At 41.9% G+C, this 13803-nt stretch overlaps 1 protein-coding gene across 4 annotated transcripts in view; it reads right to left on the bottom strand.

Annotated features, from left to right (window-relative positions):
• The window catches only part of MYO1B (myosin IB), a 184967-nt gene that overhangs the window by 61109 nt on the left and 110055 nt on the right, over positions 1-13803 (bottom strand). For all 4 annotated transcript variants that reach the window (XM_081242322.1, XM_081242323.1, XM_081242321.1 and 1 more), the window contains exon 7: positions 9456-9519. In XM_081242322.1, coding sequence (XP_081098448.1) covers positions 9456-9519 — 64 coding nt within the window. The remainder of the gene's footprint in view (positions 1-9455; positions 9520-13803) is intronic.

Raw genomic sequence — 13803 nt, 5'->3', positions numbered from 1 at the left:
TTTAAAAGGAAAAGTGCAGGAGGGGAAGTGCAAGGGAACTTACACTGACCTTCCGTTCTGCATTCAGTACTTGTCATTTGTTATCATATTCAACCCTGAACACCTCCTCTGAGGTTGGTTTTATAATCCCCATTTTGTAGACGAGAAAACGAGGCTCACATCACATTATTACTAAGCAACAAAGCCAGAATGCAAAGCTTTAGGAGACTAAGGTATCGTGCTTATGCTCTTTATAATTTTCCAGCAAAAAAAATGTTAAATCCACAAACACTTGTAAAGGCTGAGGCTGTTCTTTACATAAAATATACGACTTCACCTAAGCAACTCAATCACAAAATGAGGAATGTTTTATTACAAAGCAGTTGAGGGTTTTACCATCTAAACTGCCTTGTTGATTACCCCAGAGCCTCCTATTTCTTTATGACTTTTCTTGTAAGTTACAAGCTTCTAGGCAGAACAGTAATCAGGGAAAATGTTTGCTCCCAAATAATTTACTAGTGCTTAAAACCATTCCCTAGTCTATGTAAAAAAAAAAAAAAAAAAAAAAAAAAAACAACCAACATAATCTAACAGCATGAAGCCATATCAAATAATTACTCAAGGTACAGAACATAAATTCAATTCACTATAAGGACTTGCCACCTGAACACTTTAATGTGCCCCTGAACTAAGACAAAGCAAAACACTGGCACAGCCTTCTCTTCTGCTTTAGATGCTTCTGCTACCACTGATTGTGCCTCTACTAACAAGACTTAATAAAAAGGAGTATAGGATATGCCAGATATTTAGTAGAGAAGAGAGTATAATAGCCTCCATATATTCCAATGCAGCTACATTCCTGAACCCTCAAGATATAAATTTAAGTTCATATCAAATTTTATATAAAGTTAAGTTTTAAGGGAAAAGATAAACCTATTAAGCCATTCTAAAGGGGAAAAGGAATGGGTAGGGACAGAGAAACTCTGGAATCAGAACTTTCCCACCAACTCCACCATGACACTGCCACCTGGCTATTAACGGAATCAGACCATCACTGAGGGGTCTTCTTAGTTTTGACTAATTACCAGCTAGTCCACAGCATATACATGTTCCTGGGCACTGGGACAACCTCCCTATGGCATAAGATATGACAGAAGTAAAATGTCCATGTTTGCACCTGCTGGAGATGGAAGTATTTTTTTTTTTTTTTTTTTTTTTTGCGCGCTATGTGGGCCTCTCACTGCTGTGGCCTCTCCTGTTGCGGAGCACAGGCTCCGGACGTGCAGGCTCAGCGGCCATGGCTCACAGGCCCAGCCGCTCCGCAGCATGTGGGACCTTCCCAGACCGGGGCACGAACCCGTGTCCCCTGCATCGGCAGGTGGACTCTCAACCACTGCGCCACCAGGGAAGCCCGATCAAAGTTTCTTTACTCTATGTATAATCTCCTTTCCTGAAAAAGAAGAAATGGTCCAAGTTCTTGATTAAGGCTTATGGAAGAATTTGCTTTGCCTCAGTTTTGCCAGTAGGGCCAGAACGACAATGGAAGCCCAAGATGCAGACACGACGGACCCTGCTGCTCTCCAATTGCTCAAAGATACACATGATGAAAAAAGTGTTTGAGTGGCACTGAAGGCTCTTCCAACGGATTTGTGTCCCTTTAATAAAGTGAAATGATACAGTTAGCAATAGTGAAGGGCCTGCAATCTAAGTAACAACAATTTATCTCCCTTTGGACTCCACTGTCTTGAAGAAGAAAAAATGTCAAATAACCAGTGAGTTACTGGGCATAACTGATGGTAATTTCAGTGGAAAACTTGGATTATGAACTAGTGTTTGCTCTTATATTGGGGTATATATTCTAAAATCAACTCTATACTTTTTCTGGAAATACACAACATAACCCTCAAGACTGAGAACTAGGAAGTTTCACTAAAGACAAGCTTTAAAGTAAAAAAAGATGGGGCAAATGTCTTCTTACAAATCATTCACTGTGCACGTGTATTACAGAAAGCAGAGGTAGGTGTTCACCCCAGGGCTCTCTCTCAGCCCGGGTCTCACACAGACCTTTGTCTATCTGCAGGTTACAGGCTTTGAGAGACCTCAAACACCTGGCGTGCCGTGACAGGACAGTGTTTCCCCTACCTCCACCTCCATGCAGCATTTTCATTTCTAAGAAAGCACCTTAAAATTTTAAATCAAGTCAGAGTCCTGGGGCTTCCCTGGTGGCACAGTGGTTGAGAATCTGCCTGCTAATGCAGGGGACACGGGTTCAAGCCCTGGTCTGGGAGGATCCCACATGCCGCGGACGCGGAGCAACTGGGCCCGTGTGCCACAGCTGCTGAGCCTGCGCGTCTGGAGCCTGTGCTCCGCAACAGGAGAGGCTGCGATAGTGGGAGGCCCGTGCACCGCGATGAAGAGTGGCCCCCGCTTGCCACAACTAGAGAAAGCCCTCGCACAGAAACGAAGACCCAACACAGCAAAAATTAATTAATTATTTAATAAACTCCTACCCCCAACATCTTCTAAAAAAAAAAAAAGAAAAGAAAAGAAAAAAAGAGTCAGAGTCCTGAAGTTATAAATCAGCACCAGTGATAGCTGGACATGTTACATGAAAAGTTGTGAGAGGGTTCCCAGTGTCTGCACATGAAAAATCAACTTGGGCTTTAAAACGCTAAGAAAATTTGCCTTATTATCTACCTAATTAAATGTAATTTTTAAAATCAGGATCCAGTTGCCTACATATATGCATTTTCACAACAGACTTTTTTCTAATACAAATTTAAAGTTTATCTAATAATTGGAAAGTAACTTATGTATGTATCTGAATCTACAATTTGATACCCAACCCTGAAATAAAATTAATGAAATATCTAGTCCATAATACCTTACTATTATACATACTATTCTAATAAACCTTGATTCATTTCTTAATCTGAGGTTAATTTAGACATACTTGAACCCCTGGTTTCTTCTATAGTATTGGTATATAGTCTTGTTTCATGATAAACATGTAGTCATTTTTCATGGTAAACAAATTTTTGTATAAAAAAGAATACCAAAATAAAATTGAGACAAAGGAAAGCATCTAATTTTATATAAAGCCATCCATTACAGACTAACAGAATTACTCTTTGAAATTTCAGTTTTATTGCCACAGATACTTCACAACCGATGATTGATTATTTCTGTCTTCTTTAGGGGTATTAAATGTCAAAGTGCTAAAAAAGCCCAGCCTTGTATTACAAACTAGGCAAATTATCTCAGTTTTTGATGAATTTTGACCCTAAAGAAGACAGCTACTGTTTACTGATGAATAGTCACTAGCTGTTGAGAACTGACTCATGTAAGTCCCCAATTCCATATATATATATATATATATATATATATATATATCACACATATACATAGTCCCAGAAAACAAAGCAGATCAGAGTTTCCTTTAGGAAGTGTTATAACATAGTTTTGCTCCCAGTCACCCACTCATCATCAATTAAACCCAAGGTATGATATAAAAGGAAGAACAAAGCTATAAATCTCAAACAATTTAAAAGGGTAAACTTATATTCCATATGCTACAAAATGGCAGGAATGTGCCATACGTAAGGATTAAACAACATGCCCTGAGATAGTCAGCACATAAATTAACTGCATCGTGAATTCAAAAGAAATGTAAAAGAAAAAGAATTCAGAGCAAACTGTTCTACCCTCCACCTTCCCTGTGAGTAAGGCAGGCATTTCTTCCTGCTTTATGATTCCATGTGGGAGGATTTCATGAGATGAACTCCCCAGCTTCTCAGCCCTTTACTCACTCCTCTCCTCAGCAGGAGGAAAGACTCCTATGAGCAGCGAAGTTTGGAAGAAGAAATGGGCATGCAAGTACAGCTCAGCCCCCTCATTCCCCACACTGTGCACAACTTCAGCCCCACCCCCAGGCTGTAAGACAGATGGGGCAACGCGCACAGGGAGAGGCCAGGGGTTGCTCGGTGCTGTCAATGCCTGCCAACCTGCCAAAGGACGACTAGCACACCCTCTTGGGTGATAAACCAAAAGCTGCTTTCTTCAACCTTGCCTCTACAGTAACAAAGCTGCTTCCTCTCCAGCTTATTTCCTGTGCCTATTTCTCATGTGTTTCCAAACTGGGTGGGGAAAGGATATTACCTATTAGACCTCTGCCTCAAGTTATTTTCTGCTGCATAACAAATGCCCCCAAAACTTACCAGCTTAGACCAATACCACTTATTAGCTCATGAGCCCGAGAATCAGATTTGTAGCTCCTCTGATCTAAGCCAGCTTGGCTGATCTCTGCTGGCAGGTTGGCTGGCAGCTGGCTGATCTAAGGTGCCCTCACTCACACGTCTGCTGGTTCATTCCACGCACCTCTCATCACCCAGCAGACTAGCCCAGGTTCACGCACATGGTGGTCATGAGCTCCCCAGGGAAGCAAGAGAGGATAAGTCCCAGTAGAGAACAAACTTTCGAGTCTCTTATTGTGCCACGTGTGCAAATTGTTCCATTGACCAAAACAAATCTCATGGCCAAGCCTTAAGTCACTGAGAGAGGGGACTACCGAAGCATGTGGACACAAGCTAAGAAACTATTGTGGTCATTTCTGAAAACAATCTATCAGCTTTAGGTTAGTTAAAATAAAATGGTCACGAATTCTTTTCCCACTGTTCCCAGTGAGAGGTGGAATCTACATTCCCCAGCACTGAAACTGAGCAAGCTTGGCCCACATGGACTTATTAACAGAGTCACAGTGATGCTGTACGATTTCCCAGGCTACTCAGGCTTCTTCCTTGTTCTCTTGGAACACTTGCTGTCAGGATGTTCCCTCTTGGAACGCTCCCTCTCAGAATCTAGCCTCCTTGCTGTGAGAAGCCCAAATCACACGAGGCCACACATAGATGGCTCTAGTTAACAGTCTAGCTGAGCTCACCCCTTGAATCATCCCAGTCCAGGAGCCTGACACATGAGTGACAAAGCCTCCAGAGGACTCCAACCCCCCCATTCATGCAAGTTGCCCCCAATCACTGGAGTCTTCTCAGCTGAGGTCCCATATGTCATGGAGACAAGCCAACCCTGATGAGCTCCATCTGAATTCTTGACCCACAGAATCCAAGAGCATATAACAGGGCCGTTGTTTTACTCCACTAAGTCTGGGGTGGTGTATTGGGCAGTAATAATAAGTGGGCCACACACCAATGTCAACGTTTGCTTTCCTTCATAACCACAGGATTGGGTTACTTCTTTCAAGCTGAACAGAGGCATCAGTGATAGATGGTGCTTGATTACCAATAACTTTGTTTGCCTTTGTGGGATTTAGAAAAAGTATTTTTAAATGATTAACATAGAATATTCAGATAAACTTACCCAATAAAGAAGCAGCTTTATTTCTCAATAAATTTCTCTTATGTCAAACTGTGCTTATTGTACATTAGGTACTTATGTGATTATTAATTAGTCAATTCAACAAATATATATTAGATGTTAGACACTATTTTAGTTGCTATCATCTAGCAATGATAAATGAGTCTCTGTCATTATAGGGTATATATTTGGCTAGGAGCTAGAGACAATCAACAAATAAATATACAATAATGAAAAGAAGCAAACACTTACTGAGTGCTTACTACGTGCCAGGCACTGTTACAAGTGCTTTAGATGTTAACAAATTATTTACAACTCATCATAACCCTATGAGATCAGTACTATTATCCTCATTTCAAAGAGAAAGAAATGGAGGCAGAGAGAATTAAGTAACTTGTTGTCTTTTTGTTTAGACATCGGCAACCACATGATAAATCACTGACAACTGCGTACGTAGGCTCATGGATATGTCCCAAATAATAAAGCAGGAAAATGTAGAGCCTGCCTATATTTAACCAATTCCATCCACATCTCCAGCATTTACTGAGCACCTGCTGTGTATCAGGTATCACCCCAGGCTCTTGATACACTACCGTGAACAGGACAGCCGTGTCTCCCATCCTTACAGTTTACGCAGGTATATGCACATTTGAAATCTTAAGGCTTCTTCTTAGTATATCTCTATGCTATTCTTCTTTTAGGAGATAAAATCCCTTGAGACTTGTACCACATTTTCTCCAGTCTAAATTGCCATTTAGTGCCACAACTATAAGAAAGTATCTGTGACTATTAATAAAAGCAACAGGTTTCCAAACATTTCAAGTTCATAACACTAGATCCAAAATCCTCAAATGTAAATGTATAAATTTTATGAGACCCACACGCATTAACAAAGTAGGAAAAATAGTACCTCACATCAGCCAAACATCTGGATGTTTCCATATTTTCTCCTCTCTACTTAAGTAAATGTTTGACATTTTCTATTTTTGTAACACTTCTCTCCTAATGATACTCACCTCAGAGATACTGTAGCTTTCAAATGAGTTCAAGACTTAGGTTTTACAGCATACCTCTCTTAGAAAGAGAGGAAGAGAGAGTAAGCTATTGGGCTTTTTTTCCCCACTTCCTGGGTACACAACTGGCTCAAATGATCCTGTGACTTTTTCAAGGTAATAATTACAGCCAACAACGACCTATGCTTTTACTAGCCGGCTGCTGGAAAAGGAAACAAAACAGACGACCTACAAAATGGCAAACCTTGTCTCCTTTTCTGGGTACGAGAAGCTAACTTTTGGCAGCTTGCAGAGAACAAGAGTGGGTTTACCCATTGCTTTATACCCCCTGAAGCCAGCAGGCAGCAGCTCCCTGTGGCCACCTATGAGTCAGTCCTCTCTCTATTCGGGGTGAAATTTCCTGCTCTCACCACTAATGGATCCCTTTCCTTTCCAAAGCAAAGGATACTCTAAAATACCAGGGTGTTCCCACTACCACAAATTTCAATATAATTTCATTGTGGGAACAAATGGTAACAAAAACCATATGACGTTCATTCATGATGGTTTTTAATCTTCACTGGAAAGGAACTGGGTGTTTACTATTTATTCTCCATGGATACTGCAAGAATTAGAGACAGGAAGACATTACTGTTTGAAACTTGAAACTTCAAAATGTAAAGTCCAAGTTATTTTCTAATACTTAGAATAAAGGCATCCTTAAATACTTTCCTACAGTCCTCAAGAGTAATAGTGGTTCAATCCTTCTAGAATGTTCTATAATAAAAAGTTAATGTAGCTTCATTTTAAAAAGTGTATTACTCAATTAATAACTAAATTTAATTTGTCTTATAAAATGCAAGTGTTATAAATATCTTTCAGAATAAAAGCTAATCTTTCCTTAAAATGGTGGTCTTGGGGCTTCCCTGGTGGCACAGTGGTTGAGAGTCCGCCTGCCGATGCAGGGGACACGGGTTCGTGCCCCGGTCCGGGAAGATCCCACATGACGCGGAGTGGCTGGGCCTGTGAGCCATGGCTGCTGATCCTGCAGGTCCGGAGCCTGTGCTCCGCAACGGGAGAGGCCACAACCGTGAGAGGCCCGCGTACCGCAAAAAAAAAAAAAAAAAAAAAAAAAATGGTGGCATACCTTTTCCTATACAGGTCTCATCAGCTGCCACATACTGCGAAGGAAGCTTGCGTAGCAAACTTGGCAGGGTTATAACCACTTGCTTTTGGTGGTATTATATATGATTTGCATGAGTATTTCTGTTTCCTTATTTGACAGTTAAAACCATTTAACATAAGTAGTACCATCCTAGCCAATTTCACCTCAGATTAAAACTTCCTCTTCAAGACGTTTGTCCAATAATAATACATTTTTACAAATACGTATAATCCCAACAATGCATGGCACACAAACTAAAATAATAAATTAAACTACTTTGGGACTTCCCTAGTGGTGCAAAGGTTAAGAATCCACCTGCCGTACTTCCCAGGTGGTGCAGTGGTTAAGAATCTGCCTGCCAATGCAGGGGACATGGGTTTGAGCCCTGGTCCGGGAAGATCCCACACACCACAGAGCAAATAAGCCCGTGCGCCACAACTACTGAGCCTGCACTCTACAGCCCGCGAGCCACAACCAATGAGTCTGCACACCCAGAGCCCGTGCTCTGCAACAAGAGAACCCACCACAATGAGAAGCCTGTGCACCGCAACGAAGAGTAGACCCCACTCGCCACAACTAGAGAAAGCCCGCGCACAGCAACAAAGACCCAACGCAGCCAAAAAAATAATTAAACTATTTAAAAACGACAAATGGTAGAAATGGAAGAACCATGGAATTCATCCAGTTCAATCCTATAGTTTCCAACATAAAGAAACTCTAGGCCTAGAAGTTTACTCTACAAACTATGATTTAAAAAAATTTTTTTTTAATTCAGCTGCATGGTTTGCCCAAATTCTAAAAACACTCACTTTCAAATGGCATCCCTCTGGTTCTAGAGTTTCTCTGGAAGATCACAGGGGCCACCTGGAGGTCTAGGGGTTCTGGCTGCTTATCTCCTCTTTAACCAGATCAGGCCTCATTTCATCTGTTTCATATTTGGAATAAAATTTCATTTGGAGAAAGAATGCCACCGCTATAGCAAAAAGCAGTGCTTTGGATACCTGAGCCAATTGTTATTTTTTAATCTAGTACAAACTTAGGTTTTTTTTCATTCCAACAATTCGAACAGCATCTTAGGGTGGTGAAAAGGCCAGGGGAAGCAGGGTGGGGGTGGGGGGGCGGTCAGCAGTGTGGCCCTCAAAAAAACAAGCAGGTAACCAGGCTGCAACTTCCCCTGGAGGTGCACTAACCCTGAGTGGTCATCGTATCCTTGCCAAACTACAGCTACAGAATCAACAGGAACAGAGACATCAGGGCGGTGCCACACGCACTGAAGCTCCAAAGCACGGAGGAAGGGGCCTTATCTACAACAGATATTGACCACTGTGCCCACTTGAGAAAACTCTGGACCTGGGGCTGTTAAGTAGACCTCACCTGATTTTGTTCATTTTTTCACCTTTGCCAGAGAACATTTCACTTCTACAATCACAAATCATGACTAAAGAAAGCTAATAAATCTGTCTCTACATAACAGGTGCACCACATTTCAATTTTTTAAACACACTGAAGACAAAATTCTCACAGTAAAATGTGAAGTACAGGTTTTTCATTTTATCGGGTAACTGTTACCCCAAAAGTCATTAAATTAAAATCAATTATTATTTATATTTTGTTTTTAACCATAGAGTAATTTTGTTAAAGAAAATAATGGTTGGAGAATCTTTTTTATTACTGGATTGGCTTGAAGACCTATAGGATATAAAATACAGTTGGGCTAATATTTATTTCTTTAGCAGACTTCTAAAAAGTTTTTCAAAGGCAAAGACTTTAAGTGATCTTTTAAAAAGATTTAGAAATTAAATATTATAAAACAATCTGAAATGCATAGCCTAGAAATTTAAGTATAAGGAAAGGAAATATATTCTTAAACCTATCTCTTAAAGATCCAAGTATCTAAAATATTCTGTTATAAATGTATGTTTTACTATTCTGAACTTCTTTAAAATACTCACAGTTACTTATCACTCCTCCCAGTGGATCGCCTTTAAAATCGAATTCAATATCCATATATTTGCCCTGCCAAAGAAAGACTTCATGAGTTTTCAAGTTCACCTCAAAATATTCAGTCAGTGTATCTTAAAGCACAGCATAATAAGCCCTTTATGCATTTGTTTAAATGTAATTAAGAAAGACACAGTTTATGTAACCATGATGCAAAACAATACGCCTCCAAAAATAATTCATACTAAATACCCCATTAGCTCAAAGTGAGCATATCTCATTGCTAATTTAAGAATAGATCTTCTCAGCCATAATAAGACTTTTGGATATGTTTCAAACTTCTCAAGGACGTGTGTATTCAATTCAAGAGTAAAAACCGGGAAAATCAGTATTCCTTGAATATGCACTAGCTGGCAATATAAATTATTTCATTTTTATAGGCAAAGTATGTTTTAAGCCATGGCTAGACATTCCAAACATACTGGACAGTGGATAAAATGGAAGACTTCAAGTTCTGTTTTTATATCTACTCAAATCAAATGCATAATTATGTGGTGTGACCAACTCAGAATCAAAGGCTGATCATTATTACTTTCTTTGGCTTTTAATCTAGATTATACAGAAATATATAACCCATGTTCATATTATACCTTATAGATGGTACCTTAAACACACAGAAACACACACGGAGTCTCACACTGTGATTTTTAGAGAATGGGTCTGGATTGTCTGGTTAAAGAGTAACAAGTATATCAGAATAACCCTGAGAGCTGTTTTTTGTTTGGAAAAGGGTGTGTTGATCTAATAAGTAAGTAGTCTTAGGTTTTGTTTCATGTTCTACCTTAGTCAGATCGATGGTTTGTAAATAATTCTCCCAGAGAATTACTTTAATTCTATTTTCAAAATACTGGTAAGGGAGGAGAAACATGATCACATGGCACACAATCAACAATGTAATTTGCGATTTTTTTATTAGCTCGTGCATGCTCCCCTGCCTCCTCCTTCTTCACTGTCATGGGTCATCTGGCCTTTGGAAGTCTTCACTTGCTCATTAAGCAAATGTTTATCAAGCATTTCCTGGACATTAACATAGGCACAAGGGAAAGCAAGGCATCACTGCTGCCCTCAAGGAATTTACAGTCTGGGGGGGAACTGAAACATAAATGGGACCTAACCACATACAGGGATACATCCTACAGTGGGATCATGGCGCTGTGCCCAAAGAACAGGGGACAGAGGGGGAGGAGGAGATCTGCCCGAGCTTAAAGGCGAAGTAGCAGGAGAAGTCAGGCAGGCAAGGAGGCAAGGGATCAGGAAGGAGCAGGCATAAGCACTGGCATCTGTGAGGATGGTGGGGGAAGTCAGAGCACATCATGACACCGACATTTTCTCCTGACAGCCAAGTTGTGTCCTTAAACATTCCTCAACGGGGACACCATGATCAGACTTGCCTCTTTACAAGATCACTCTGGATAGTGTGGAATGGACTGGAAAGGATCTATCAGATGTAGCTGACAGAGGTGGCAGCAACTAGGGGAGAAACACTGGTGGGCTTTACGCCAGAGTAGCCAAAGAGGAAAGTAAACAGAGTTGAGAGCAACCCAGAGGGTCACGATGACTGGTCATGGTTGGATGGAGAAGGTTAGAAAGGAGGAGGGTGTTCAAGAATTTAAAAGTCCAGGAATGTGGCCCAGGCAACTGAGTGGAGAGCGGCACTCTCTAGGATGCGAGGGGACCCTGGAGGCAAAGCAGCCATGAAGGAGGGAGAAAGAGGAACTTCACAAGAGAGTCAGAGGATGACCATATGTGAGGGGATGACTGTGATGGCAGGTGATCCCTGGGCAAAGGAGGCGACAGATCTAGAGTACAGGTGCAGAGAGAAAAGTGTGAGGAAGGAGCATGTATACTGCTATGGAGACAGGGGAGGTGCCAAGGAGCGGGGCTAATGTGGTTTGAGAGCTTGGAAGAGGATGATTTCTGTGAAGCAGGCATAATAGCATCAGCTGAGAGTAAAGGATAGAAGGTTTGAAGAGAGTAGAGTAAACACTGTGGAGAAAGGAAAAGGAAGCTGACCAGGGCTAAACTCCTGCACAACACGGAGAACTCAGCTGATGCCCACACTGATGACTCCCCAAAGGCTTGGTTCTGGTCCTGTCACTAGACTACTCACAAATAACCAGCGGCTTCCCACCACCTACAAAATAAAGCCTGAGACCCTGACCCTGCTACTCCAGGCCCTCCAGGTGGGGCCTGGACCCACCTTCCCAGCCCTCTGGCCCATGGCTCCATTCACAGACTCCCTGGTCTGGCCATTAACTCTGGCAAACGAAGGTCCACACTGGTTTCTCTCCTCAGTTTCTCAGGCTGTACTGCCAGCTCCTGCTGCTTGCCACCCCATTTTGGCTTCTTTAAATCTTGTGGACCCACTCAGGACTGTCCCCTGCCCCGGACTCCTCCAGCTTCTCTATTCTGAGATTCCATAACACTTCATCTATACTTTTCATGGGGAACTTACTAGTTTATGTGTTGTGTTATAATTATTTTCAGCCATGTCCATTTTTCCTGACTAGTTTATAAGCTTCTTAAAAATAGGTATTCAGGGCTTCCCTGGTGGTGCAGTGGTCGGGAGTCCGCCTGCCGATGCAGGGGACATGGGTTCGTGCCCCGGTCCGGGAAGATCCCACATGCCGCAGAGCGGCTGGGCCCATGAGCCATGGCCGCTGAGCCTGCGCATCGGGAGCCTGTGCTCCACAACGGGAGAGGCCACAACAGTGAGAGGCCCGCGTACCGCAAAAAAAAAAAAAAAAAGTATTCATTCATCAATAAATCAATGTTTTCTGAGTGTCCACTATGGCACCGGCCCTGCTGTAGCTCCTGGGGCCACATCAGTGAACAAGAGGCAGAGGTGCACAGTAACTCCAGAGACTGCTAAATGCCTAAAAAAATGAAAATGGGATGAAGTCACAGAGTCTACAGACGGCATCATGGAAGTGACATCTGAGATAAGACCTAAATGATACAAGACGCCAGCCATACAAAGATCTGGGGACAGAATGCATGGTGTAGAAGGACTGGCAACAGCAAAGGCCCAAGTCCAGGAAGCCGGTCACAAAGGCCTGTGTGACTGAGGCCCAGGGAGCCGGGCAAGGCTGGGCCGGCCCACCTGGCGTGGGGAGGCTCGGGGGAGCCTGGGCTATATTCTAGGTGTAAGGGGACCGCAGAGGCTGTCAGCCGGCAGGGGATGGCAGCTTGTAAAGATTACTCCGGCTACTGGTGGGGAAAAGACTGCAGGCTGCAAGAGGATATGCAGGGAGACCTAAGTTTAACTATGTTTAAAAGAAAACCTGGAGGTTTCAAACAAATGAATGAATTGTGACTGTGTTTCTATTCTTACTGATGAGAGGAGTGGTGATGGGATTTTCCGGACCCCGGAGCACTCTCTCCCACACCCTGCAGTGCCCACTCAGCTCCCGGCACACCACAGACGCTCAACAAAATCCCCCCCCAAAGTCCTTAGTCGAGAACAGTGATTTTCGAAGCCTTAAACTGTTTTTTCTTTTTTCCCCAAAGCAATGAGTCTCTCTTACCAGAAGCTCAATATGCCAAGTTAAAGTGCTGGGGTGAGGGTCACCGTGAGGCACCTCCATGGCAACAGTGGTCCACACTGTCAGCTACAATGAGGTGTAAGGTCTCCCAGATTTCTCAGCAAAGAGATCAAAAAATTTATTCGGAGTTAACCCGTCAAACACAGTTGAAGGAAATGTAATTTCCCTGGAGTCATAAACCTCTGTTATATACATATAGTAATTTTAAATATAGTAGAGCCCTACTATAATATTATAACATAGACTTGAATATACTACTGGTCAAAGTCACACCCACAAAGCAGAGAAATTACTAAAAACGGGGCATGAAATGATTTAGCCTATAATCAAGTATTAATCTCATATCCTAATACCCGTGTTATGATAGGATTTCTCTGAAGTTACTAACAAGCCAAATCACCTGCCAAGCCTTTCGCTAGATTTTCCAATGTCTCTAAGTACTGATGACTCTTTAAGCAATAAGGTTTTCTGTATTTTTATGGCCTACAGACTAAATATATTTGCAAGTATTTTTTTTAAAGTGTGTGTATATGAGATTTGCGGATAGCAAAAATAAAATCTCTATGCTATAAAGAAGCTTGATCTATTGGAATTACTTCTATCTGCCCACACTTTGCGTCTAATTCTATTTCTGTAATGAGATTAGTCATGTTACCACAACAGGAAAAGGCATGGCTCACATCAGTTTTAACAACTTAAGGGGCTAATCCAATGGGAAAAATTCACTGCCTTGGAATTAGGAACCTTAGCCTTC

This window comes from Mesoplodon bidens, assembly GCF_964165515.1.
Source record: "Mesoplodon bidens genome assembly, chromosome: 8".
Taxonomy (NCBI): Eukaryota; Metazoa; Chordata; class Mammalia; order Artiodactyla; family Ziphiidae; genus Mesoplodon; species Mesoplodon bidens.
This window is presented reverse-complemented; position numbering and strand designations above follow the sequence as displayed.